At 40.2% G+C, this 24,152-nt stretch overlaps 1 protein-coding gene across 1 annotated transcript in view; it reads right to left on the reverse strand.

Annotated features, from left to right (window-relative positions):
- Positions 1-24,152, reverse strand: part of POU6F2 (POU class 6 homeobox 2) — a 312,926-nt gene that overhangs the window by 175,747 nt on the left and 113,027 nt on the right. The window contains exons 3-4 of the mRNA XM_054191841.1: positions 3,337-3,428; positions 2,168-2,396 (exon numbers count right to left, since the gene is read on the reverse strand). Of these exons, the coding sequence (XP_054047816.1) occupies positions 2,168-2,396; positions 3,337-3,428 (321 nt within the window). The remainder of the gene's footprint in view (positions 1-2,167; positions 2,397-3,336; positions 3,429-24,152) is intronic.

Here is a 24,152-nt window from a genome sequence, read left to right on the forward strand (position 1 = left end):
GGGCTATATAGGAAGGAACAGAAGCATACAACTGTGATTCAGGGCTTTTAAGAGCTATCTTGACCAAGTCACTTAATTTCCTTGTGTATCAGTTCCACTTCCAAATAATGAGGGCAGTGGCACTTGCCTAGGGGATCGGGAGGGAAGGCTAAAGGAAACGAGAAACAGTACTGCAACTAAGTGAACTCGTGGGTTCTGCTCCTTTCAGTTATTTTATGGAAGGTGTGACTGCGTCCATAGACAGGGAACTGCACCTGATGCTCCAGCAAGTCCCTATTTGATCCCATGCTTCTGTCTACCAGTAAAGATTATTGAGGAAACCTTTTCATCTGGTAAGGTCATTGCTTGCAAAATTTATTTGGCAGCAGAGTTACACCTTTTAGCTAGCAATTAGACACCCATGGCTACACTAAAGAGCAAAGGTTGTCTGGCTTAATCTCTACCTTCCAGCTTTGCAACACGGGGTGAATAAATGACGTAAGAACTGCATGAGTTTATGTTTATTTATAATACTACATACCCAACAACTATAACCTAGAGCACCTGGAGGTGCATTTTTATAATGCCTGTTTCTTCATTAAGATTTCATCATCCACCTACGCTAAAAAGCCACTTCCCCTTCACTTTGTTTTATCTGCTTTTACCCACTCCTGTTCCTGCATTATTTTTTTAATCTCCAGTTCCCTACTTTACATGCACTCTCAAATTTTAAACAAGCAAAATTTGTGCATTAGTGTGTCCTTTTCATCTATGATTTATGAATGACAGGTTCTTCGGTGCAGCTTAATGGTATGAGAGAGACATTATTTTAAACATTAAAGTGAAAACCATTTACAACTATGATAAGAGAGGTCTGTTGACATTAAACTTTAAAACATGCACAAGGTAAAGGCAAGTAGCTGCTCCAACAGGTGAGAGTACTATGCATGTGGTTTGTAAGGGAGTTTGTTCAACACATGCGCTGTCTCTTCCTTTTCTCTGTTTCCCAACCTGTAGGATTTGGTGCTTCAAACTATTCATCTGGTAATCAGCAACCACCAGAGTTTAGTAACTAAAAAATACTTAGGGTGCAGTGCAGAGCATTCATTTAAAAAAAATACCAGTCTGTTTGAGGAAAACTTTTCCTACGATTTACATCAGAAATAAATAAATGAACAAACAAACAAATAGAAAGAGCTAAAGCTTTACTTTGCTCACACCTTTATCACTTCCACAGTGGACAACCACTTCCATACCATTCTCTTCCATTAAAGCTGTACAATTCTGTTGTAAGATACTGACTAATACTTCTCTTGCTATACTTGCTTCAGTTCTGTTCAGCAGCAACTGCTTTCTGAGAAGCAATCAACATAACTAGGAGTAGTAAATAAATACATCTGTATTTTATATCTTAAGTGTTTAGATTGAGCACTGTTTCTAACAGCCTTAGACACATTGATTGAACAGCAGAGAATACTAAGGAAGAAGGGGGTCTTATAGAACTACTTTTCAGTCTGATTTTAGACGACAGGGAGAACGCAGCAGATATCTTAGGGTAGATGTTGCAGTTGTGGTACTACTCAGACAATGGGGAGGATGCACACAGAGGTGAACTTTTTGCTTGTGACTTTGGAGTCATGTAACTCCCTCAACAGCTTGGATGAGGATGGCTGAGGATGGCAAACTTTATTGATAAAGCAGACCTCGCACAGCAAGAACAAGAACACATATCTGGGACACTGACGGCAGCTGAGAAAACTCTGATTTATAGTAAGAGGGGTTTTTTAAGTGATTTTCATGCAATACTGTGCATTTAGTTGCCCCTATTTGTTCGGCTACCCTAATCAGCAGTGGTGAAACAGAATACTTGTCTTCATGCTGCCATTTGAAATTTTGAAGTGAAGGGTTAGTCGGGAACATTGATCACTGATGACAGAAAAGCCTAATGACTCATTCAAGTACTTTACATTACTGACCCACAGAATCTAAGACCCAACCTCCAATCTGTTTTATAAAAATGCAAATATCCCTTAAGTATCTCTCAAGTATTCAAAAGCAATCCAAGTATTAACTTTCAATACACATCAACATTTCACTGGAAAAAGAGACCACTTGGTTTAAAAGAGAGAGATAAAAGTGAAACAAACAGGCAAAAGAACGTATTAGAAAAACGCTAAACATGACTCACCTTGTAGATTTTGCAATGGCAAAGTCATGATGCCTCCTGCTGCAGCTGCTGCTACCAGTCCTTGGATGTTGGTGAGATTCGCTGTAGGTAGAGTTAGGACGAGTCCTTGTTGGCCCCCCAGCTGCCCAGCCATGTTGAAAGGAATAAGGATCGGCTGATTCAGAGCTGGAGTGCCTCCTGGCATTACCCCCGCTACTGCCGAGGCTAACTGTTGGGCTGTCAGTAATGGCTGTAACAAAACACAGGCAGCGAGCCTATTTTACTGTGCATAGCTCAGTATTACACACTTAAAACTCCTTTCGTCTTCCATTATAGACATGCACTGCTTCCAATCTCTTAAAGCATACGTTTTCACCAACACAGAAACTTTTGACAAACTTGACAGGCTGAAGCTGTAAGCCTTACAGTCATGTAGCATGGTAGCAATCCCAGTTGAATCTAGACTGGAAAATTCATTACACATGCATCGAAGATAATTTATAAACACAAGAAGGCCTAACTCAAGTCAGCCTACAAGTACCTAAATGCCAACCTTTTCCAAATTTTCACAGTTGTATACTGATTGGTGAAAGCAAAAAACACTACAGTAAGAATTACCAGAAGCTATGTGGACCAAGACTGTCCTGGGAAGTGGAAGAACATTGAATGTCTTCTAAGAGTATTGCTGGACTTGGATAAAATTGTGAAGTGATACGGGAAATCTTTTAAAATGTTATACAGTGCCATATTATTATGCCTACGTTTTGCTCTAAAGAAAATAAATACCTGGCATAAAAGATAATGAAATGCCTTTACTAATGCAGGAGCTGCGTGTGACAGGCAGAACTGTCAGAGCCAGTAAGGTTGCATTAAAATTGCACAAGCTTTTTAATATTAAATTATGACATGTATTTAAAAAATAATTTATATAAGAAATTCAAATAATTTAACCTCCTAAATATGCAAAACTGTTCAGATTTTATTTTAGAAAAACATACAAAAAGGTAATCCCTTCCAAACAAATAACTTTTAAAACATACGCATCATATATACATGCTCCCTTTTTGTAACACTAAATGCAGTCAAAAGAATCACATTTTCTACATTACACAGATCAAAGATGATCAATTGCAGTTATTTACTTTTCATCAAATTGCACGTCTCGATTAGTTGAAAGGAAAGATACTGACCTGAGGCCCAACAGGGAATGCAGGATGCGACTGACTGGGTTGGTGCGGGTCTGGTGGGCTTGCGTCAGGCAGCACTGTGTTTCCTCTGGCCTCTGAAATCCAAAGAGCAGATTGACTTTACTATCAAGCCTGGGGACCGCCACATTACCTTCTACTCTGATGTCACATAACATCAAGCTGAAAATGATATGTTAAAGTGCTTTATCAATAACTCAAGCACTCAAATCACTTATCAGCTGCATAAATTATGCTAACATTCATTCAGACCAGCCAGCTCATTCAAAGAGCTACAAAAATCTGACAGCAGTGAAACTGAAGCTATCATCAACCCAGCTAATGTGGGTTGCATTATACATCAATTTACATACAGTACATGAGCACTCTGCGTGTGTGGGAACTGCATTTTTTACGCTTAGGTGAGCATCAGCCATTCTAATTTCTGAAAGCAAAAATTATCTGAAAAACAATCAAGTCACATGTACTTTGCATCTTAATAAAGTATTTTCTTTTGTCAGTTACTGAGGCAGCAAAGGCTGTACTGTGTGCAATAAAAAGGCACTATGAAAACTGGAAACAGGTATGCTTCCAAATGACAGCTTGTTTTCTAAATTGCATGTGGGGGGCAAGCAAAATTCTGTGAAACCAAGGATTTCCAGCATTTATTGAGATGATCAATATCCAACAATCGAACTATAAGCTGGGCACTAATGACTTGCTAAGTACAGAACACAGTCCAGCCCTACTGAATTTCGCTGAAGTCGCAATACCAATTTGAAAAGGAAGAAGAGAAAGAAAAATGTCCTATCAGTTGTAAGAAAGTACCAAGATGTTTTCAAAACCCCGTCCCAATCCTCCATTTCCTCTGGGTGAAGGACTCACGTTGATTCACAAAGTTTTTCAGCGCTGATGGCATGATCAGGCCCACATTTATCTTTGAAGCTGAAAGAATGACAGCAAATATCAAAAGTAGCTGCAAGAGTACTGTGGTATCTTAAAAAGAAAACCCTGGCAACGGCGTCACGTTTCCTGGTTGTTACGATAGCTCCTGTTCTGTTGTTTTTTTCTGATGAGTGGTTGAAATTCTGTTCTAAGTAAACCTTAACGAGATGCTCTTTTCCAATGTTTGTCCTATGAATAGCAAGTGCAAGATAATTCAGAACCGGTTTACTGGCACACCCCGGCGCAGTAAGGAAAAAAAGTACGATTCTGTCATACTTATAAATTTTAAAGAGGGTATTATCAGCTCATTTAAAACAAATTCTTCTATATATTCTCCAAGGGGACAGACTTATAAATAATGGAAATGTGGAAAAAAAAATACTTCAGCACATTAAGGTACAAATAAAATTGACTGCTACATATTATTCAATTGACTTCTATCTCTACAGCAAGGTGTCAATCATAACAGCATTTTAGAATAGGATTAAACAATAAATGTGCAGAGTTATTATGCAGAAATCTGAAAATCTGATTAATTTGCAGTATTTTTGTGTGGTCTCAAAAAGTCAGAAATTGACATTGATTTGGGAATACTTACAAATGGTCTATTGAAAAATCTGATTTGGAACTAATAAAAACATACAGACTTGCTGACATTTAATGAAGTGAGTTCTATAAAAATATGTGTGGCATTTTAATGACCACTGTCATGTAATAATGAGAATAAGCTGACCCAATATAATCAGTGAGGACTCCAACAACTGCCTAATAACATGCAAAAAGAGACCCAGTCACTGAATTTTTTATGTGCAATTTACTCATCTGAGTTACTTGAAAAGAAAGAAATGTAACTAGATACGCGAGACAGTGAAAACTGTTTCTTTCAGATTCATTACAATCCTAATGTTGCTGCCATCCCTAAAACCAAAGATAGGTTTTCTTCAGTATGGGTTCCTCCGATACAAAACAAAGTGTGATGTCACTAAACACAATTTTACCTTTGGTAATTTCCACATATTGTTATGGGTGGGTTTTTTTTAATCTTCTCATCACAGATGTATGTATAAAGTGATATTAGATCAAAGGCTCAACACCAATGAATATATCACTCCCCGTTAAGATCAAATCTTATAAATCAATTTTGTTTATGTAATTTTAAGGGCTGAGAATTTTGTCTTTGTGTGTGATTTAATTAATATTAAAACAAGTTCCTAATAATCTGTCATGCCATTAAATTTTCCTATGAAAGCTTTGGGAGAAAAATAAAACTGAAGTCAGATATTCACTAGAATTAGATTTTATTGCAATTACTACAGCTTGAGCTCTCAGAGAATAAATAAGAAGTTCGGAGAAATACGCCTGTGCATTAGTATTTTTTTCCATGGTGCAGCTATCCTAAGAACCATTTTTTTCTGTTATCTGTACCCTAAGGATTTTGCAGTATTTCATCTCACAAGCTGTATGTAGTACAAGTGGGTTATACAGGACCATAAAGGCAAAATTAATTACCCTCCTTTCCTTTTGCATTGTACTAATTGGAACCACTTAGGATTACATTCCTTTCATACGGTCACTCATCGCAGGTGATGTATGTTTTTATTTTAGTGCTCGAATGCTCTGCCTGCTGCTTCTAGCTCACTTTCGATATGATGCAGGCATGTCAGCAAAACAGAACACACTTTCACATGCATGAACATGGTTTTCCATGGCACTGTATATGAAATTATGCATGCCATATTCTCAGACCGAAATTCTCACATTTTCTCTCGTGCCCCTTCTAATCTACCTGCTATAACAGCCACTCAAGAGCCAAGATTTTTTCTAAAGGCACAGGAAAATCTGCCTGCTGGGCTGGCAGTAAATACAGTAAAGCAAGGATTTCAGGGTTAAGTTCTGTTGCCTCACACACAGTGACAGCATTTGTTCCTTGCTGTACACTATCTTCAGTGAGACGCATAGGTCAAAGCTCCCAGGAAGGTGAAGTAGAGCACAAAACACTGGTAGAAGGCTACTTTTCCTTTTCTGCCTTATGATGTTGACCGGGTGGATTCCTCTGATTTCAGAGGATCTGAGGAGTTGGGAGAGCTCTGTGTCACAGCTACTATTTCCGATTCACAGACTCATTTCTACTGATTTGGAAAAATACCTTCAATAAGACTATTGCCCTAAAATGGCAGTGCACAATCCCCTTCACTGTTTTCCCCCTCTGTTTTACCACCTTTATTTGGGAGATCATTAGTTCCAGATGCTGGAATGACCTCTGCAGGTAGATTATTCCCCTGTCCAAATTCCAGTCCTCACTAATAAAAATGGCCTGTCAAAATCTAGCCTAGATTTTCCACTTGTCCAGATCCAGGCCATTACCTCCTGTTAGGCTATCCTCCAGCGCTGCTCAGCTTTCTGTCAGCAAGGGGTATGGCAGCAAGGAATCAGGACTCATAGCAGTCCCCGTGGAGCTGGGGAACTACCAGCAGCATCTTCTCTGTTCTCAGCTATGCTTTGCAGAGATTGTACTTTCATTACACCTCTGATTGCTGGTGCACATGGGGCAGGGAGAAGGCAGTAACAGGGCACCTACTCTGGAAAGAAAAGTAATTCTCCTTAACACCATTTGTTTAGGCAGGGAGCTAAGACTTCTCTTATAACTGAACGCTGCCATCCCAGGATAAGTCCATGAGTTTGCTCAGTAGAACCTTATGAACAGATAGGAGTGCTACTGCCATGGTACAGCCATGACTGTAGACAAGGCTTTAATATTTAATAAGCAGTATTCATCATATGTGATTCATCATAAATTAATTATAAATTATATAATACACACACTCACCTCTCATCCCACCAAGGGGCTGGAAGGGCATGACACAATAAAAAATTGAAGTGCACTGTAAACATTGTAAAATAACCCTCTTAAAATAAAATATTATTTAAAATAAAGCTAAGTAAAGCAAAGGCAACCCTCTTCTTCCCTTATCAAAAAGGAAAAAAAAATAAAATCCCCAAAACCAAGCAAAAAACCTTGTTGAACAATACCTGGTTTTAAAATGAGAAAACCACAAGAGAAACATCATAAGGAAAAAAAATTCCACATCCCAAGGCCTCCGAGCCTCATACAAAATTATAACTGTAAACACACCAGTTATAAACAGGCTTTCCACAGTTTGCTTCCTTTTTGTTTCTTACACATCTTCAGCAACACAACAGGTAATTCAGTTCTAAATGTCATTATGTCCCAGTGGCCCACGAAGGAGGGAATGTTCTAATCCCCCACTTTACAAATGAGCAACTGATGGACAGAGGGACTCGGATCCGCATTCTCAAATCAGCACCATTTAGGTACCTAGATCTCCTCAGCTGTAGTTACACGGTTTAAGAAAGCATAGGTAAAACTGCTCTGTGACTCCTTGGCAGCTCCAGGGCTACCAGCAGCTCTGGCAAAGTGAGCCTGCCCGTGCTCCCCAGCACCCTGCACAAGGACCCACTGCCTGTCCCAGCAGCCCTTGTCTCACATCATGTCTGATGCTCGCAGAGAACCTGCAGCTGACTGGCACACTTGACTATACCAAAGAGCATTACAGGACATATGATGGAGTACATTAAACATGTACATCCAGCTCTGTCCTGGACCTCCTGGTTCATCTGCAGATGTGTGCTTGTGCCTGCTCAAAGGCATGATGCACACCAGTGTCTCCTCTCCACACCGAAGCTCACCAAAAGCCAATGCTCAAACCGCAGCAGAGGACTAGCCTCAGCAGATGATCTGGACATAAATAACTTCCTCACGGTTCTCAAGAACAAATTCAATGTGCCCCACATTTGTATTTGAGATGCTGGGCCTCCTCTCTTTAGTACTCAATGCTTTGAAAATCAAGCGGGATCAAATTTAATAATACTAGTTTTTCAGTAATCAAAAGAACACATACATCCTTCTGAGATACCCATTTAAGCAAATATTTTAAATGAATCAACATTAATAAAAGAATACAGCATTTCAAGCAAGAGTTCATATTAAAATCCTTAGATAGTTCCACAATGTGACATTAAATTACTTGTATTTATCTCTCAGTAACTGTAACAATAAGAAATCAAAAGTAGACTTTTTTCTTACTCATTGTGCCAACTCACATTAAAGATACAGCTTTAAGAATGAAATCATTAAATTGAAAATACTGCCTGTGAGAAAAAAACAGTCTTACATTTTTAAAACTAATAAACTCACAGTCTGAGCATGTAATATAGCTGCATTTAGATCATAAGCCATATTATCAGGAGAAAAAAATATAACTTTTTAAAAGAAATTAAACAGACCGACTGATAATATTAAAATTATTGGGTATGGCGTGTGAAAGTCCATCATCTCTGATTAAAGTAACTCAGCTCTTCATTAAATGAACCCTTAATTGTCAGCAATTATAAAAGAAGCAATCTTGCTGAACAAAATTTCATAGCTGAAAGAAAAAGATGTAGCTAATAATGAAAAAACATAACATTTCCTTCAAACAATCCTCATTGTGCCACGAAGCACCGTATTGTGGCTCTTAATTTCACTATTTTCATTTTCCTGCTGCCTCAGAGGTTGGACGTGTAGCTGGAAAGCCTTTCCAAATCACCTCATCGTAAAACCTTAGTAATCAGATTGCTACACGGAATTTCACAAACATATCTAAATTTTACAATACTTGCAGGAGAGAAAATTGAGATTTTATGCTGAATCCATTTAACATCAGTATTATCCTATGGTTATCAGGGGAGATACTCCTATTACCTCAGCAAAGAAAATCAAGCTCAGAAAGTAAGTAAGAATAATGACACACCCACTGAAAGGTATGAATTTAAGCTTGGACTTCTCATATTTAATTCAAGCAGTTAGAGAGTTGTCTTCTTCCAGTCTATGACCAAGATGCAGCATACAATTCACTCATCTGGACTGCATAGAATTTCTCTAAGTATCAGGTTATTCCACAGATTATTAATTCTCCTTTTCCTGATGACCTCTGCTTCAGATTCTAAGCTTTTATTATTAGGCAGCGATTTCAGCCTCACAAAGAATGCCAAACAAGTAGAGATCTGGGTGCATGCAGAATTACCACCAGTCCCTGTTAACCCTGAAACCTAACAATGACAATATAACTATTTTACTGTTCAATCATTTTAGCACACTACACAAGTATTGTGCTTATCTTCCACAATGTCAGACTGTCTCAATTTACATAACTTAACTCTCACTCTTAATTTTCCCCTACCTATGTGCAAAAGCCTTCTAGTTTACCTTTGAAAATGTTTGCAGTGTGATAAGGAAATGCCATATTGATCTACTGTATTGACACATATGTCAATGCAATATCCTGTACAGAAAAGCTAAAAATCCTGCATACAAAATGGACGGAATTAGACAGCGGAATGAATAGAGCAGATTTGCTTTACTGACTGTATCATTCAGTACTTAAGTAAGTAAAACCCCACAGTCTTATACTTATCTGAAACTGCCACGCAGTTGCTACTGCAAAGCTACCAATATCACCGCGGAGCTCAAAATCACTCTGCCAGCAGAGCACAAAATCTCGCCTCTGCCTGGTCCCTGGGGATATTTTCTCCTAAAGGATCTTCTCCCACAAGACATATAAGGTAGCCGAAATCACTGTGCGCATTGCCCATATGCATAGAACTTGGCTTGTATTTACACACCTGAATCTTTCTAGATTGGGATTGGTAACATTAAAACTCCATGCCTGTTTATAATGAAAATCAAGCTATTAAAGTGATTCATGTTACAGAGAACTTCTCCTGGGCAACCACCAGCAATATTTACCACGAAATAAAAAACCTACTGTACCAAGGCACAAAAATCACAGATAACGCAAAAAACCAGCTCTCCCAACTGCCTTAAATTTTTTTCTTTCCCATCCTTACTTTTGCTCCTCCTTCATTGTCTTACCTTTTTTCTTTCTCTTTTTCCCAAGTGAATTTTTTTTCTTATTGGTGCCTATATGAATATGCTTCCACTTCAGATATTTCATGTGAGAAAAGAAGTGTCGCTACCACAGAAAAGGTGAAGGGATATAATTGCAAAAGTATGTTCTTTATTCAAAATAGACTCATTCTACTTTTCTTCACCCCCTAAGTACGGTGCATAAAAATCCCTTGTTAACGGTACATGCATTTTTAATGAATTGGACCCTTCATAGTGAGAGTTCTAGTTTCTTTTATACTGTATGCATTAGCACAAATATAATCACATTAAGGTCACAAAGACCCTATCAGTTTTCCCTGAATTCATACAACATTTCCTACTCACTGTTTGCTGTTAGTGCTGGTGAATGCAATGATGATAAAGGTTACTTACCAGAAGATGGACAGTTGAATGCATTATTATTTCATGTTGGGCAACTGATCCCTAGCTAAGAAGGGCATGAGGCTTCTCTAAATTAAACTTTCCTTTCTTTCCACCCCTGGAAACTTACTAAATGCCAAAGAGTGAGCACATTAAAGAACATCTATTTTGGAACAACTGCTACAGTTTGCCATCTTTACAGCTAACTAAGATTACTGTATGATTTTCACAGCATTTATCTACGCATGTGTTTTTATTCCTAACAGGGCAGAAGGCAAGCTTTCCACCAAAAGCCCAACTTCCTGAAACTCACCCTCCCCATCTGACTCCTGTGCCCTCCCCGAAATAAGGTAGACTATGATGATATCTTATAATGATATACATTGCTGTTTCCCTGTGGAACCTTGCACAATTTATGTATTATGGGCTCGGCTGCTGGCACTACAGGCTACTGAAAGCCTGGTACTACACGTGGACAGCCTCTGGTGCGCAGTAATTCAGGCTTCTGGATGGAAAAAAAAGGAGAGCATGACTGACATCTTTTGCTTTTTACAAGTTATGTTGATAGACTTATTTACAAAGGATAGGGCACAGGTAGGTGGCTGATGACAGAAATTTAACTCACAGCTTCGACACCTTCCAGGGACTGGGAAGTAAAAACTTCCCAGGGGAGGGGATGAACCTAGTGTCCTACCAGTCCTATGAAAGCCTGTTTAGAAATTCAAATCATCTGGTTCAGTGAGTGGGGAATACGCAGTTAAGGGAGGAAGCGTTCAATTAAACCCAGTAAAAGCACCTGACACTTAGATCTTCAGCAGAGCAAGCATTCAGCAAAACGCACCCCACAATATATGTAAACTCCTACCAAAGCATCCTGACCAGCAAGTATGGTCAAGCAACAGCGCTTTATCACTCTTGCTACTGAGTTCACCGTCTGGTTTCATCCCTGTGGTGTCTTTAACAATTTCACACTCTCTGCTGTGGTCTTTACACAGCCCTGTGGGGCAGCTCCATCAAGTGTCTCATTACAGGTTGTTCAGCTGTTCAGGCTTTATTGAGAATCTTGAAAGAGCCGTCCCACAGAGCAGCGTACTGTAGGAGTCCAGTTGAGATCCAGGAGGAAACCTTAACAGTGGCAGCAACTCTGTATGCAGGAGACCACGCTCCTAGATCAGACTAAATCACAGAACTGGTAAGTCTACATTATAAACCTATTTAGCTACACATGTACCTTCAGAAATTCCTAGCTACAAAAATTCAACAGCCCTCCCCCTTCAAAAGCAGCCTGTGCTGTTTGATATGTGCTGCAAGTTCTCATGATGTGGCTCAGCAGGGTGAGCCATTATTTCAAATGAAAGTATTTGGCTGGGAGCTGCAGAAACTCATGGTATGCATGCATGCCTCCAAATCTTGTAAATCCTGAACTGAATTAACTTCTGTCTCTTTATTATTGCCTGAAATCACTTGTAGTGACTATTTACAAGGAGCTTTTGCCAAGAGTTCCCAAACACTTTATATTTATCTGTTTTTAAAGAGCATTCAGTCTGCCGGCCAGGTCTTGAAAGCTATGTCAAGCTTGACCATCACTAAACCAAGTTTAAAACACACAGCAAGGGCTTTTGGTTCACGCACACACACACGTCTATTCCCTTCCTCCTCTGTAGACCAAAAGCTAAAAATACAAAAAAGATCTAAAAACCTAGTAGTCCGCATTATCATCCTGTCTGCCTCCTGAATTTAAGCAGCTATTTACGAGACAATGATACTGAAACACTAAGATGTTCTTTCACACACTAAAAATACCCTAAAATAGATCTGCAGGAAAATAAAGAACCAAGTGGTTTACAAACATTTGGATGCTGTTCCTGTAATATGTTGATCTTGCCTTTATGTCAGTCGAACTCCCACCGAATTTCACATGTGTTGGATTAGTTCTCTAGGAAGGGTTTAAGAATACAGTACAGGTTAAAAAAGCTTTACACGTAATAGGCATATATCCCAGGACAGTCATATTACATGAAAGATCTCCTGGTTAGTAATACCTTGTCATGGCAAGACCTCTTTGTAACAACATGCTGTGCAGGAAGGAAAAAAAGCAAAAAGAAGCCACGTGACCTAGCTTTGCCAAAATACCAAGTGGCAGGCAACTTGCTTCAAAGAGTGAGAAAGGGCACTGCAATACATCCTAACAGGATTAAATTATACGGAATATACAAACTCTTCCTACTCCATGAGAACGCCTGTGTTCATATATATATGTACGCCTCTCTATATATAGACACATATTTTTAAACAAATTAGTTTCCTACATCCCTTTCATTTTTATATTATTACTGTGTTTATTTTTTCAGCATTACAGTAATTGAAAAATATATACTGGTAAAAGATGCTATTAATTTAAGTGCATTCATAGTGTGTTATGTCACTAATAGACTTAGGTAACATTATTCTTTTATCCTTTTTACAAAGCATTATTTTATTGTCCTCTCATTTCTAAGATTTTACTTCCACTTAAAGTCAAGTAGAGTGAGGGCTTTGCAGAATTCTATTATATTATTGTCCTGTCATTATTCTAACTCCATTACACAACAACACAAAACCAGCATCAGCTTCCATTTGTTATATTATTTATTTTGAGGATTATGTCAGATCTCAGACTATGTGTACGTGCCTACTAAACATAATTTGGAGTTGGGCAAAAAGTAATCACTGATTCCTTCTAAAAATGCTTTTAAAGAAAAGATTTTTTTAACTATCCTATATTTCTGCAAGAGCTGTGTCATCTGATTTTGACCTGTACAATCCGTTAGAAGAATCTACCTATATTTGCAAAAAATAAGTCAATGTCTAGAGGTACACACAGACAAACACACATCTGAACTTCTTTGTCCATACTCTCAGCTGAGCTGACATAAGCCAGCCCTGATGTGGAAGCCACACAGCTGTGTTCACGTGGTGCTCTGTAAATACAAGCCGTGCATCACTAACACAGCCATGTTGCTTCTAGGCAGAAGCTAGCTTGTGTCTGGCCACAGTGGACCTGGAGCAAAGAGGACCTTGGGCCCACCTTTCCTATAAGCCAGATCCCACAGCAGCCAACAAATGGCTCAGCACACCTGATGTGCTTTCCAGAAGTGGATCACTGTTGCCTTCTCAATAGCTTCTTTTAGCATCCCTGGCTTTGAGGATATGCAGAAGACAGTCAGGGTTGGTTTGAAATAGCCAACACTTCCACTGGCCGTTCCTTATGGCTAACATAAAGGAAAGAAAGACCGGGAGCTAATCCAGCAAAAGCAAGATTTAGGCTCAATGCCCAACCATCACAGAATTCCCACGAGACCTTCACTAGCTCCTTTCATCTTACACGTGGAGAATGTTGTTAGGCCCTCAGAGCTTAGAGAAGTCTTGGACCAAAGGAGCATGTCAATTAGAGTGGTCGTATCGGCAGGTATTGCCAGTATGCAGCTTCCTCCAGCCACAGCCTTCTTATCATCTGACGCTACCCAGGGCAAACACCTATGTTAGACATGGTGCAACATCTGCACAATTGGGCTCTAGAGTTACGTTTCCTTCACATTGAAGGAATCTGCACTCAGGTCTCCAGGATAACTTGACGTTGGCTTTGAGACAAAGCCACTGCATGCCTGCCTTGGATCCTCATATGAGCACAGAAAGCTCCTACTCTCTTCACCTTCCCTCTCCTTAACCCACTCCACGTGCTGGCTACTGAAGGATTGCTGGAGGAAATATGATTTGCTCACTACCAACTATATAGTCCCAGCTGAGATTCTAGTCACAATCAGTCATTCCATTAACCACCACCCAGATCGCTCCCCTTGTTATTCTGTAGGACCTGTTGATTAAATAGACAACAACGCACTAAGATTTAACTCAGCAAGGGATGTCTGGGTTCAAAACTCAATCTAGATTAAAACCACACTAAAATAAAACAAAACCTCCTCATATCCATACTTACTGTCCTCTCAGTTAAAAACGTATTTAAAGATCTTCCAGGGAAAATACATCTCTCTACAATAATATGTACGACTGACATTCATGACAGTAGTATACAAAAAACAGGATGCAGCAGGATTTGTATCAGTCATTGTGAAGCACACCACTTTTATGTGTTAGTGTACTCACATGTGCATTGTTATTATAGCATTATTTTCACTTAATATTATTCTAATGAATTTCCTCTGAAGAGCATTTGTGGACACCACAACTCCCTAAATGGTAACAATGGATAAACATCAGCTTGAGAAATGCAGGTCTGTATTATTTATGAAGCTGCAATTCTCCTGTAAATAAGCCAGTTGTTAAAATGATATGTATCTATGTAATTGAGTCTTCTGTATACAAATAAATAAGGCTTTATTGCAATGTCAGAAGTTAACAGACCAGTCAATAAAATCAATAACTCACTTTTTCTTGCTTATATATCTAACTTTTCTCCACCTTTCCTATGTCCTCTGTTTGTTCTGGTTACGTATTAACACTACGAAGGATATATAGCTCTTATGATAGCGTTTAGTAAATGGTGGTCTGAAGAAAAGTCTCAAGAAACACCGCCTCAGCAATTTAATACTCTACCTATTTATTGTGTACTTTAACATATATCTGTTTGGTATAAAACAGGGAGAAAGAAACTGTCTTGATCTATACATCAGAGCACTAGAAATTTTTAATGTGAATGGCTCATGAAGGTCTAAGTAAATTAGGTTCATAATGATACATTTAGCTAAAAGTGCTCCAGGCCTGGACTGCATTATCATATAACCACTATCAAAACAGCACTGCCAGATTATAACACTGTGCTGCTTATGCCTCTATGGTTAAGGTTGTGTCAGCATTTCCATTATGCTCCCCGTTTTTCAAATATTTATAACTTGGCTGTAAAATTTGCTTTGGCCTGAAACTTGGTGAACCAGAAGCCAGATCCTACAAATCTCTACTCAAGAAACTTGACCATTTTATTTCAGTGGGAGTGTTTCCATTAGCTGGGTTCTGCCAGTTTACAATCCAAGGTCAAAGTTTATGAGCCTAGCTGTTTTATTTTCTTAATGAAAAGAGAATTGGGTCCCTTTAAAAATGTTCTTTAACAAAAAAAAAAAAAAGATATGGAAGCACTGGAAAATAATACTTGATTTTGTGATGTGATTAGGTTCCTAACTTGATAATCTCTTGTTTTCAGTACTTCGACAAAGAAGAAGAAAAATTAACAGCAAAGTTGCTGCAATGTAAAAACTAGCCGTGGGGCATATGCACTAAATTTTGTTCCACTAATTACATTTTCTTGTGGGTTTTCATCTGGGATCTAGCACACCTCCTAAACAGCGTAAAATTGGTATGGCTCCAAATGAGCCATTCTCATCTATCAGGAATACAAACATGCTCACAAAAGCTATCTTATTATGTATGCTCCATACAGGCTCTTCATTCAAAAATATTTTAACAGATGTCATGCTGGATAAATATAATGGCTCATCTGAGGCTTAGAAACACTTTACTTACAGTAGAAACAAATTTGGGCAGCATTTTTCAAATTGAGTTAAGTCTTTAATACACACCCACAGGCTTACTTAGACTTATAGATACAATATCTTTTCCTTTTGTCCTCCTTAGCTAGCTGAACTCGTGATCTGTTATCGATGAAAATTTTCCTGTTCTGATGCTGCTTTCTTGGTTCACTGCTGAAATATGCTTCAACTCTGTATTTGGCTTTTGGATAAGATTACTGTGGAGCACTGGTCAGGGGACAAATGCAAGCCCCTTCTGCACAGCTCCAGCAGCCTATGGGTTATCCGCAGAGAAGCACAGGAGGTGCATGCTGTACAACAGCATCCTCTGAATCCTTTCTTTTCAAAAACTGACCACAGACAGGGTTGCCCAAAACAGTGGAGGGTAGTGATACATTCCTACACTTTGTTAACCAAAGCCAAAAAAAACCCAACAGGAAATGTTTTTAAAATAGATACAGAGTATAAATCCAGTTGATGAAGTCCATCCTGGACTTGTGCAAAGCATTTTACACTGTCCCATGCATCCCACATGTCCAACAACATCCTGGTCTCTAAACTGGAGAGACACGGATTTGACGGATGGACCACTCAGTGAATAAGGAATTGGCTGGATGGCTGCACTCAAAGAGTTGGGGCCAATAGCTCAACATCTAAATGGAAACCAGTGACGAGTGGTGCTCCTCAGGGGTCAATACTGGGACCGGTGCTGTTTAACATCTTTGTCAGTGACATGGACAGTGAGATTGAGTGCACTCTCTGCAAGTTTGCTGATGACACCAAGCTTTGTGGTGCAGCCAACACGCTGGAGGGAAGGGCTGCCATCCAGAGGGACCTGGACAGGCTTGAGAGGTGGGCCCATGCAAACCTCATGAAGTTCAACCAGGCCAAGTGCAAGGTCGGGGAAAGCCCAAGCACAAATACAGGCTGGGCAGAGAATGGCTTGAGAGCAGCCCTGAGGAGAAGGACTTGGGGGTGTTGATGGATGAGAAGCTCAACATGACCCAGCAATGTGCGCTCGCAGCCCAGAAAGCCAACCACATCCTGGGCTGCATCAAAAGAAGCGTGGCCAGCAGGTTGAGGGAGGTTGTTCTGCCCCTCTACTCTGCTCTGCTGAGACCCCACCTGGAGTACTGCGTCCAGCTCTGGGGCCCCCAACATAAGAAGGACAGGGACCTGCTGGAGTGAGTCCAGAGGAGGGCCATGAAGATGATCAGAAGGCTGCAGCACCTTTCCTATCAAGACAGGCTGAGAGAGTTGGGGTTATTCAGCCTGGAGAAGAGAAGGCTCCAGGGAGACCTTATAGTGTCCTTCCAGTACCTAAAGGGGGCCTACAGGAAAGATGGGGAGGGACTCTTTATCAGGGAGTGTAGCGATAGGACGAGGGATAACAGTTTCAAACGGAAAGAGGGTAGATTTAGATTAGACATCAAGAAGAAATTCTTTATTGTGAGGGTGGTGAGACACTGGAACAGGTTGCCCAGAGAAGCTGTGGATGCCCCATCCCTGGAAGTGTTCAAGCCCTGGTTGGATGGGGCTTTGAGTAACCTGGTCTAGTGGAAGGTGTCCTTGCCTATGGCATGGGGGTTGGAAATAAATGATCTTTAAGGTCCTTTCCAACTCTAACCATTCTATGATTCTATGAGAACAGAAGACTGCAGTTCGGGATTCCTTTTTGGAGTTTAATTTGAAGGAGACTTGCACTTCTACTTTCACCATCCCTGGTGCAGTAGAGTGTGTTGCAGTAAGCAAAGGTCTCAGCGCACAAATTCACTATTGTGAGCAAACTCACTGAAATAACACAAGTATGAGGCACCAGTGATGCTTCTTTATGCCCCTGGGGTAAGACCCCCCTGTGCACAGAGTGAGTGTGTGGCACTACCCTCAGGTCTTAAAGAGGCTGCAAGGCTTTGCAAGGCTTCTTAAGAATTTAAATATTTTCTTTTCATTCACACAATTTTGTTTGGCATTGAAGAACCAGGCTCTGGCAGCTGAGCAGATGCAAGTACAGAATTAATACAGAGTGATATCTATTGTGAACAGCATGAAAATTCCTTGCACAGAAGTTACTTTCTTCCCCATAAGTTTCATTTCATGTAACGTAGTAACACCGAGACAAATTGTGGCAGTAAGCTACAGGCTTGCTGGTTTCTTTAAAGTACCTCTGACTTTTGCAAAGTTTGAGATCTTAAACATAGAGTTATATGACAGTGCATGCACCTGACGTAACAACTTACAGGATGGCGTGATGGCTGTTTTGTGTCATGTGGTGGGGCTGGAAGTTATCACAGCAAGCAGGGATGCCGTGCTTTCTCAGGGGAGCCTGCACTGTAGTTGGGGTCTCTAAGTACAGTCCTTACCTGCAGCGTTTCCATGCTGGGATCTCTCAGCAGCAGTCTTGGCAGCCCATCTGCTCTGAAATACCAGTGGGCTACTTGATACTAAGCACGAGTATCAGTTCTCCTAAGCCACGGGTGGCAGATTTAGGCACTGATGTGGAGCAACACAGTGGAAGGGAGTTCATCTAGCAGTGTTTCTGCCAGTGCTTGCTGGTTTTAGTAGGGGTTGATTTTTCTGCAACAGCCTTTCTAGGGATAGCTCCCCGAAATATTAGGCCAGCATTCATCAAGTAAGGCAGAGCCAATGCAAAGACTTGCTCAGCGGTTTGAGCATCGTGTACCTCAGGAGCAGAGCCTGTCCTTCAGGGAGTGAAGGCATGGCAGCATCTGTCTACATACAGCATGGGGCAGTATGCTGAGCATGCCTTGCGCTTGAGCTCTGGGCATTGAAATAATTTCATACCAGAACTTCAGGCTGACCCGTTACAGGCAACACAGTTCATGGAATAGAAAAAAAGTGGTTTAGTCACTGCAAAGAATAGTGACAACATTTATGTCTCATATCTAGGTAAAATGGGTGCTGGTAGGGTAAGGTAAAACCTTCTTTCATTTCCCTTTGAAGCACACGGTTCTAAAAGGGGTAGCAAGAACACGCACCCTTTATTTATTTACAATAAAATGTCCACAGGACTATAAAAATAAGGTTAAGGTGTGCAAATCTATAATTCTGAGCTCTTTTTTTCCCCACTCTGATGATCTGTGACAAACGTCACAGCAAATCACACCACCCCTTCTTATACAGGAAAACCTTGGTAGTCAATGGTTTCTTAATCATCTAATCTCACAGATACCCTGCAATCCTTACAAAAATCCTGCAGATATCGGGGGACAAAGGCACTCCTACAGTCATCCCTACAGTTTTCTCCAGGGCTCTTCACTGGGGCTGCACTCTTGTAACATAAATGCACTTAAAGTCTGACACCTGACATACCTCTTCTAAGAAAGAATCGGTTTCAGACTATAGTTGCTTTCCTTGGCTCCCCTTTCCTGCTCAGCTTCCCCTTTTTCCATACCATCTTCCTCTTCTTTTATGAGGGTTCTTTAACAAAAACCCTGAAACAGTGACTTCGAGAATATTAAAAATATGTGGTGTTAATTGTTTATGTTTTTAAAGGTGGGGTGGCTCTTTTAAAAAAACCAGCAAACTCAAATGCAGTATATAAGGCAACTTTTAAACCCACTACTTTCTGAGAATAATTTTGTATTTGGGATGAAAAAATATTTTGCATTAAAATGGGAACAGTGGAGGAAGTCAAAGTAGATGGGTGACAGATCTTGCCACTAACACAAGGGTTTAAAACATATCAGGGCATCCTTGAGGCTGGAGGCCCCACACACTTCACTCTCTCATGATGGAACAGAAAACAGAATTTCCCCGTTAGGAGCAGCTCATCTTCCAAGGATACTTTCCTCCTCCACAAAGACAAACATTTTCAAACACTGTATCATATTCACACTCTTCTTCCGTACTTACCAAAGACATAAATATCTTAATATTTCAAAACTATAATATAATGCAATAAGGTTCAGCATAATAACATCCATCAGAAAGGACAACTTAAAAGAAAAGCATTGCATTTTCTGTATGAAACGATACATAATGACCATTGCCTAGAAATGGATCAATCTGGCTCCAGTGGAGCAGCTGCATAAGCATTCAAAACAGCAATAACTACATGCTCTGGTGCGGTACTTTTTTTCCCAATGTCATCTCATTTTATCCCCCCTGAGCCAGGCTGAAAGTCATGCTGAAAAAAAACCCAAAGACAGCTTTCTCTCCCTGCCCTCCTTCCTGAAATTCTAGATTTTATTAATAATTCTCAATTGTCTAGCATTTGTCAGTTGTAACACATTGTACTGAGTCCAATTACAACCACCACAAATCCTATTTTTTATAGGTTTATGGTGTTTGGGGGGTAAAAAACACTCGAGGATAGTCTAACACATACAGAATTTGTACTTTTAAAAAAAAGGTTTTGTTTTAAAATGTTTTTGACATTTAAATTTTATTACAATTGGTGGCAATAATGCAGGTAATTAAAAGTGACATCATTATCATTCTTCTCTTTTAGTACACTTTTAAATAATTTCAATAGAACAGAAGAACCAAGACTGAGTTTTCATATTTGTAGGCCAGATCTCACTGAATTGTGCTCCACAGAGAAACAAAATACAGTTTTCCACTGCGCTTCTACCCTACACTTTGACAGACAATTTGATTCCAAACGAACATTTGAATTTAAATAACCCTTAGCGTTTCTAATATGCATCACCTTGTTGTTATTCTCAAGGGGTATGCTTGAAAGTTGCAAATGGTCCAAGACAAATGCCAGAGCCATGCTTAGTCATCTCTCAGTCCCCTTGTACCACGGAGTTTCAGTTTCCGAAGCCTCAAACCTTTTCCAGAGCAGTTATGGAGCCATTCATACAATCTCAATCTAAATACAATAGCTTCCTACCTGCTCTAAGAAATGCACAGGTTCTGGGTCCATTCATTTTCCAGAACTCATTTGATAGCTTTTACAGCACAAAACTAGAGGGCATTCCTACTGTAATGGCAGTCAATATAATGTAATTATCACTTGCTTTTAATAAATGACAAGAAACATTAATGATGCGGTAATGGCAGTTGACAGCATTATTAACATGAAATTTCTTCTGCTCAGTTTACCTTGAGGGACAATTTCCTGGAGCTAACAGAGGCCAGGAGGAGTAAATTCACATTCCAAACTAAGCAGTCAAATGCAACCCACAGTCAGGAGTTTTGAAACGGACTCACTGATCCAATAGACGTGTATAGTCTTCTCTTCTCCATTTGCTATGAAGCAAACACCTGGGAACACATTGGAAGTGACAGCCCTCATCTTTCCAATTAACAAGGACTGTTTTAAACAGCTGAACTCCAGAGTCAATTTTGTATCAAACTCCCATTCCCTATGGATCAGATGACAACAGCGAACACTGAACAGGAGGATGCACCAAAGCAACCCTTCTGGTGAGGATTTTCCATAGTCTGCTGCCTCATGCAGAAGGATTGCACCAACGCTCCGGAAATGCTTAGGCACCACTACCATCCTCTAGGCTCAAAAGTTTTCACAACTACTTTGCATCCAAATTCCCCCAAGTCTATTTCTTTGGCGTTCCCTACTATTTATATAGACTCACAATTATTCCACCTAGTCCCACTGTGTCACCAGGTAACCATCTGCTTTCACATGAAAGATCATCGCTCTGTCAAATTGTTAGGGCCCATTCACACAAAAGACACAAGACGATCTGCGTGAGAAAAAGCCAAGTCCAGGAGTGGTACAGTTTTTCCCTAATTTACATCCAGATGGCCAAATTCTGCTCTCTGACATTCACGCAGTTCAGCTGAATATATGAGAGATCCAATGGATCACTCAAACAGATGAACCCTGTGAAGGTCTGACTGTCCTCCAGCTCTGCTGGGAGTTTATAGATCCGGTCCTGACATGTGTAAGATTAGGCAGGCATACGTCATCATCTTTTACTGTTCAATTTTAAGCCTACACATTTATGTTTAATTTCAGTATAACTAGTCACATGCCGACACGTACGGCCATGGTGATTAAGTGACAGCTAAACAAAACCCCTTCTGCATGCATATTTTTATGCTTAAACATCATGTCCTCTGCAAAGAACCCCAAGGTGCAACGGAATACATTTCTGCACCTAATCCATGTGTTTATGCATCCACTACAACATGATGTGCTGGCATCCCTTTTCATGCACCTGTGTCGTGACCCAGCTGGGGGAAATGATATATTGGCTGGATTGGGGAGAACACAAGAAAAATATTCTTTTCAGCAGGATGGGCTCCCTGATGTGGTTCAACACATGGGTTCAGCGCAGAGGGCAGAGCAGGGTCAAAGTTGAGTGAGGAAGCTTAAACAGCAGAACAACTGAAGGTGTTAATGGCTACTTCTGCAGAAAGGATTCATCTTTGGGCATCTACTGATGTGAATGGTTCAAACACATACAGGGACTTACACTGACAGTATATTGGACTGGTCATTTATATGATCCTGACTACAAAACACAATCCTGTGAGATTCTGCTCTGGCAGACAGAACTGGGAATGCCTTCAAGCAACAAACCAGACTGAAGACCTTTGCTTTCAAAATTTCAGACAGGCACATTGTAATACAGTTGAAATACCTTTGTACAATACTCTATCTGCTTTTGATTCTCATATGTTCACTCCAGAGGGTAGGAAAGCTTGACAAGTTTTATTCAAAAATTCCTCTCCTCATGGGACCCCAAATAGCACAGCAGAGGGGTGCAGAGGGGTTGTCTGCCTTCTCACAAAGAGGACAGCATGCATTTCACCAACAGCAAGCAGAGTCGCTATGTCCAGACTCACAAAGGCATAGATTGCTCAGGCTGGCAGCGTGAAACATTGAACTTGGAAATGAACCTGGCAGCAGGCCAGAAGATAAGATCCAGAGTAGCTCTTTGTATTCTAATACCCATGTCTGAATCAATGTTCAAACAAGTAGACTCCCAATGGGTTTACAGTCTTCCCTGACACTCTGTTTATTGACGTGTTGCTCAACTCCATGTTGGCCAACACATACACTGCTCTCATGGTGCGTTCCCAGAGAACTTGTCCTGGTTCTGAATGCTCAACAGTTTTTAGACTTTTCAAGCTCTCATCTGCTGATTTAAAAAAACTCAACCAACCAGCCAAAAAAACCCCAACAACAAAAAACAAGACGATCTAGTTGATTTAAACACATGCCTGCTTGGTCAAATTGCAGTTTTGACCCTGAATTAAATGCATCTGCTCTGCAAAGGAAACTTCTGCTAAGATATTTGCTGCATCCTGGTGGCAGGGATGCTCTGCATGGGCAGTGAACTTACTTTTGCAGGGCATGACGCAAACTTAACTCATTTCAACACAAAAGACATTTATTGACTTTCATAAATTTGAGTCAGCATGTTAACATCAAGCCATCTTCTGATAAAGACCAGGAGGAGCACATGCTAACAGTGCTCTTTGCCAAGGTCCCAGCAAGTGCTGAACCACTTCCTTTGTGCCCCACATTCCACCCACTTCTGACATAAACATTTCTTTAGACATACTCTCATCAGCCCCAGAATCTGGCAATTCCCTCTTATCATAAATTTATCATGTACTTAAAAGTGCTTTGGTTTTCAGATCTACAGCAGACACCAGCAGACAATTCAAATGAGACTGAGAAACTACCACTGTTTAAAATCCGCCTAACATGAAGACACCGTCATATTTCCCCCACCACTGTTAGCACTCAGCAAAGCAACTCATGTGACTGGCATTACCAAGCTGTGTACAGATTCCTTTGGCACCCTGCTGTATCTACAACACCATTGTGCACCATTCTGTTTGGAAATTTTGTTGTTATTTCTGTTCCATGGCTGAGCTGGTAGGAATTAGTCTCCATGTCCTCTGAAGGTGACAATCCATGGCTGACTTTTTACCCCTCTGTGTCTTCTTCTCCAAGTCTCCCTCAATTATCTCCCTGTTTTGCTAACAGGAGGATGAATTAATTGTTTGTGAAGTTTTCAGGGACGCTTCATCATGCAAACCTAGTTAATCACTGAAAACCCATTTCCTGAATGTTAAAATTC

This window comes from Rissa tridactyla, chromosome 2 (assembly GCF_028500815.1).
Source record: "Rissa tridactyla isolate bRisTri1 chromosome 2, bRisTri1.patW.cur.20221130, whole genome shotgun sequence".
NCBI lineage: Eukaryota > Metazoa > Chordata > Aves > Charadriiformes > Laridae > Rissa > Rissa tridactyla.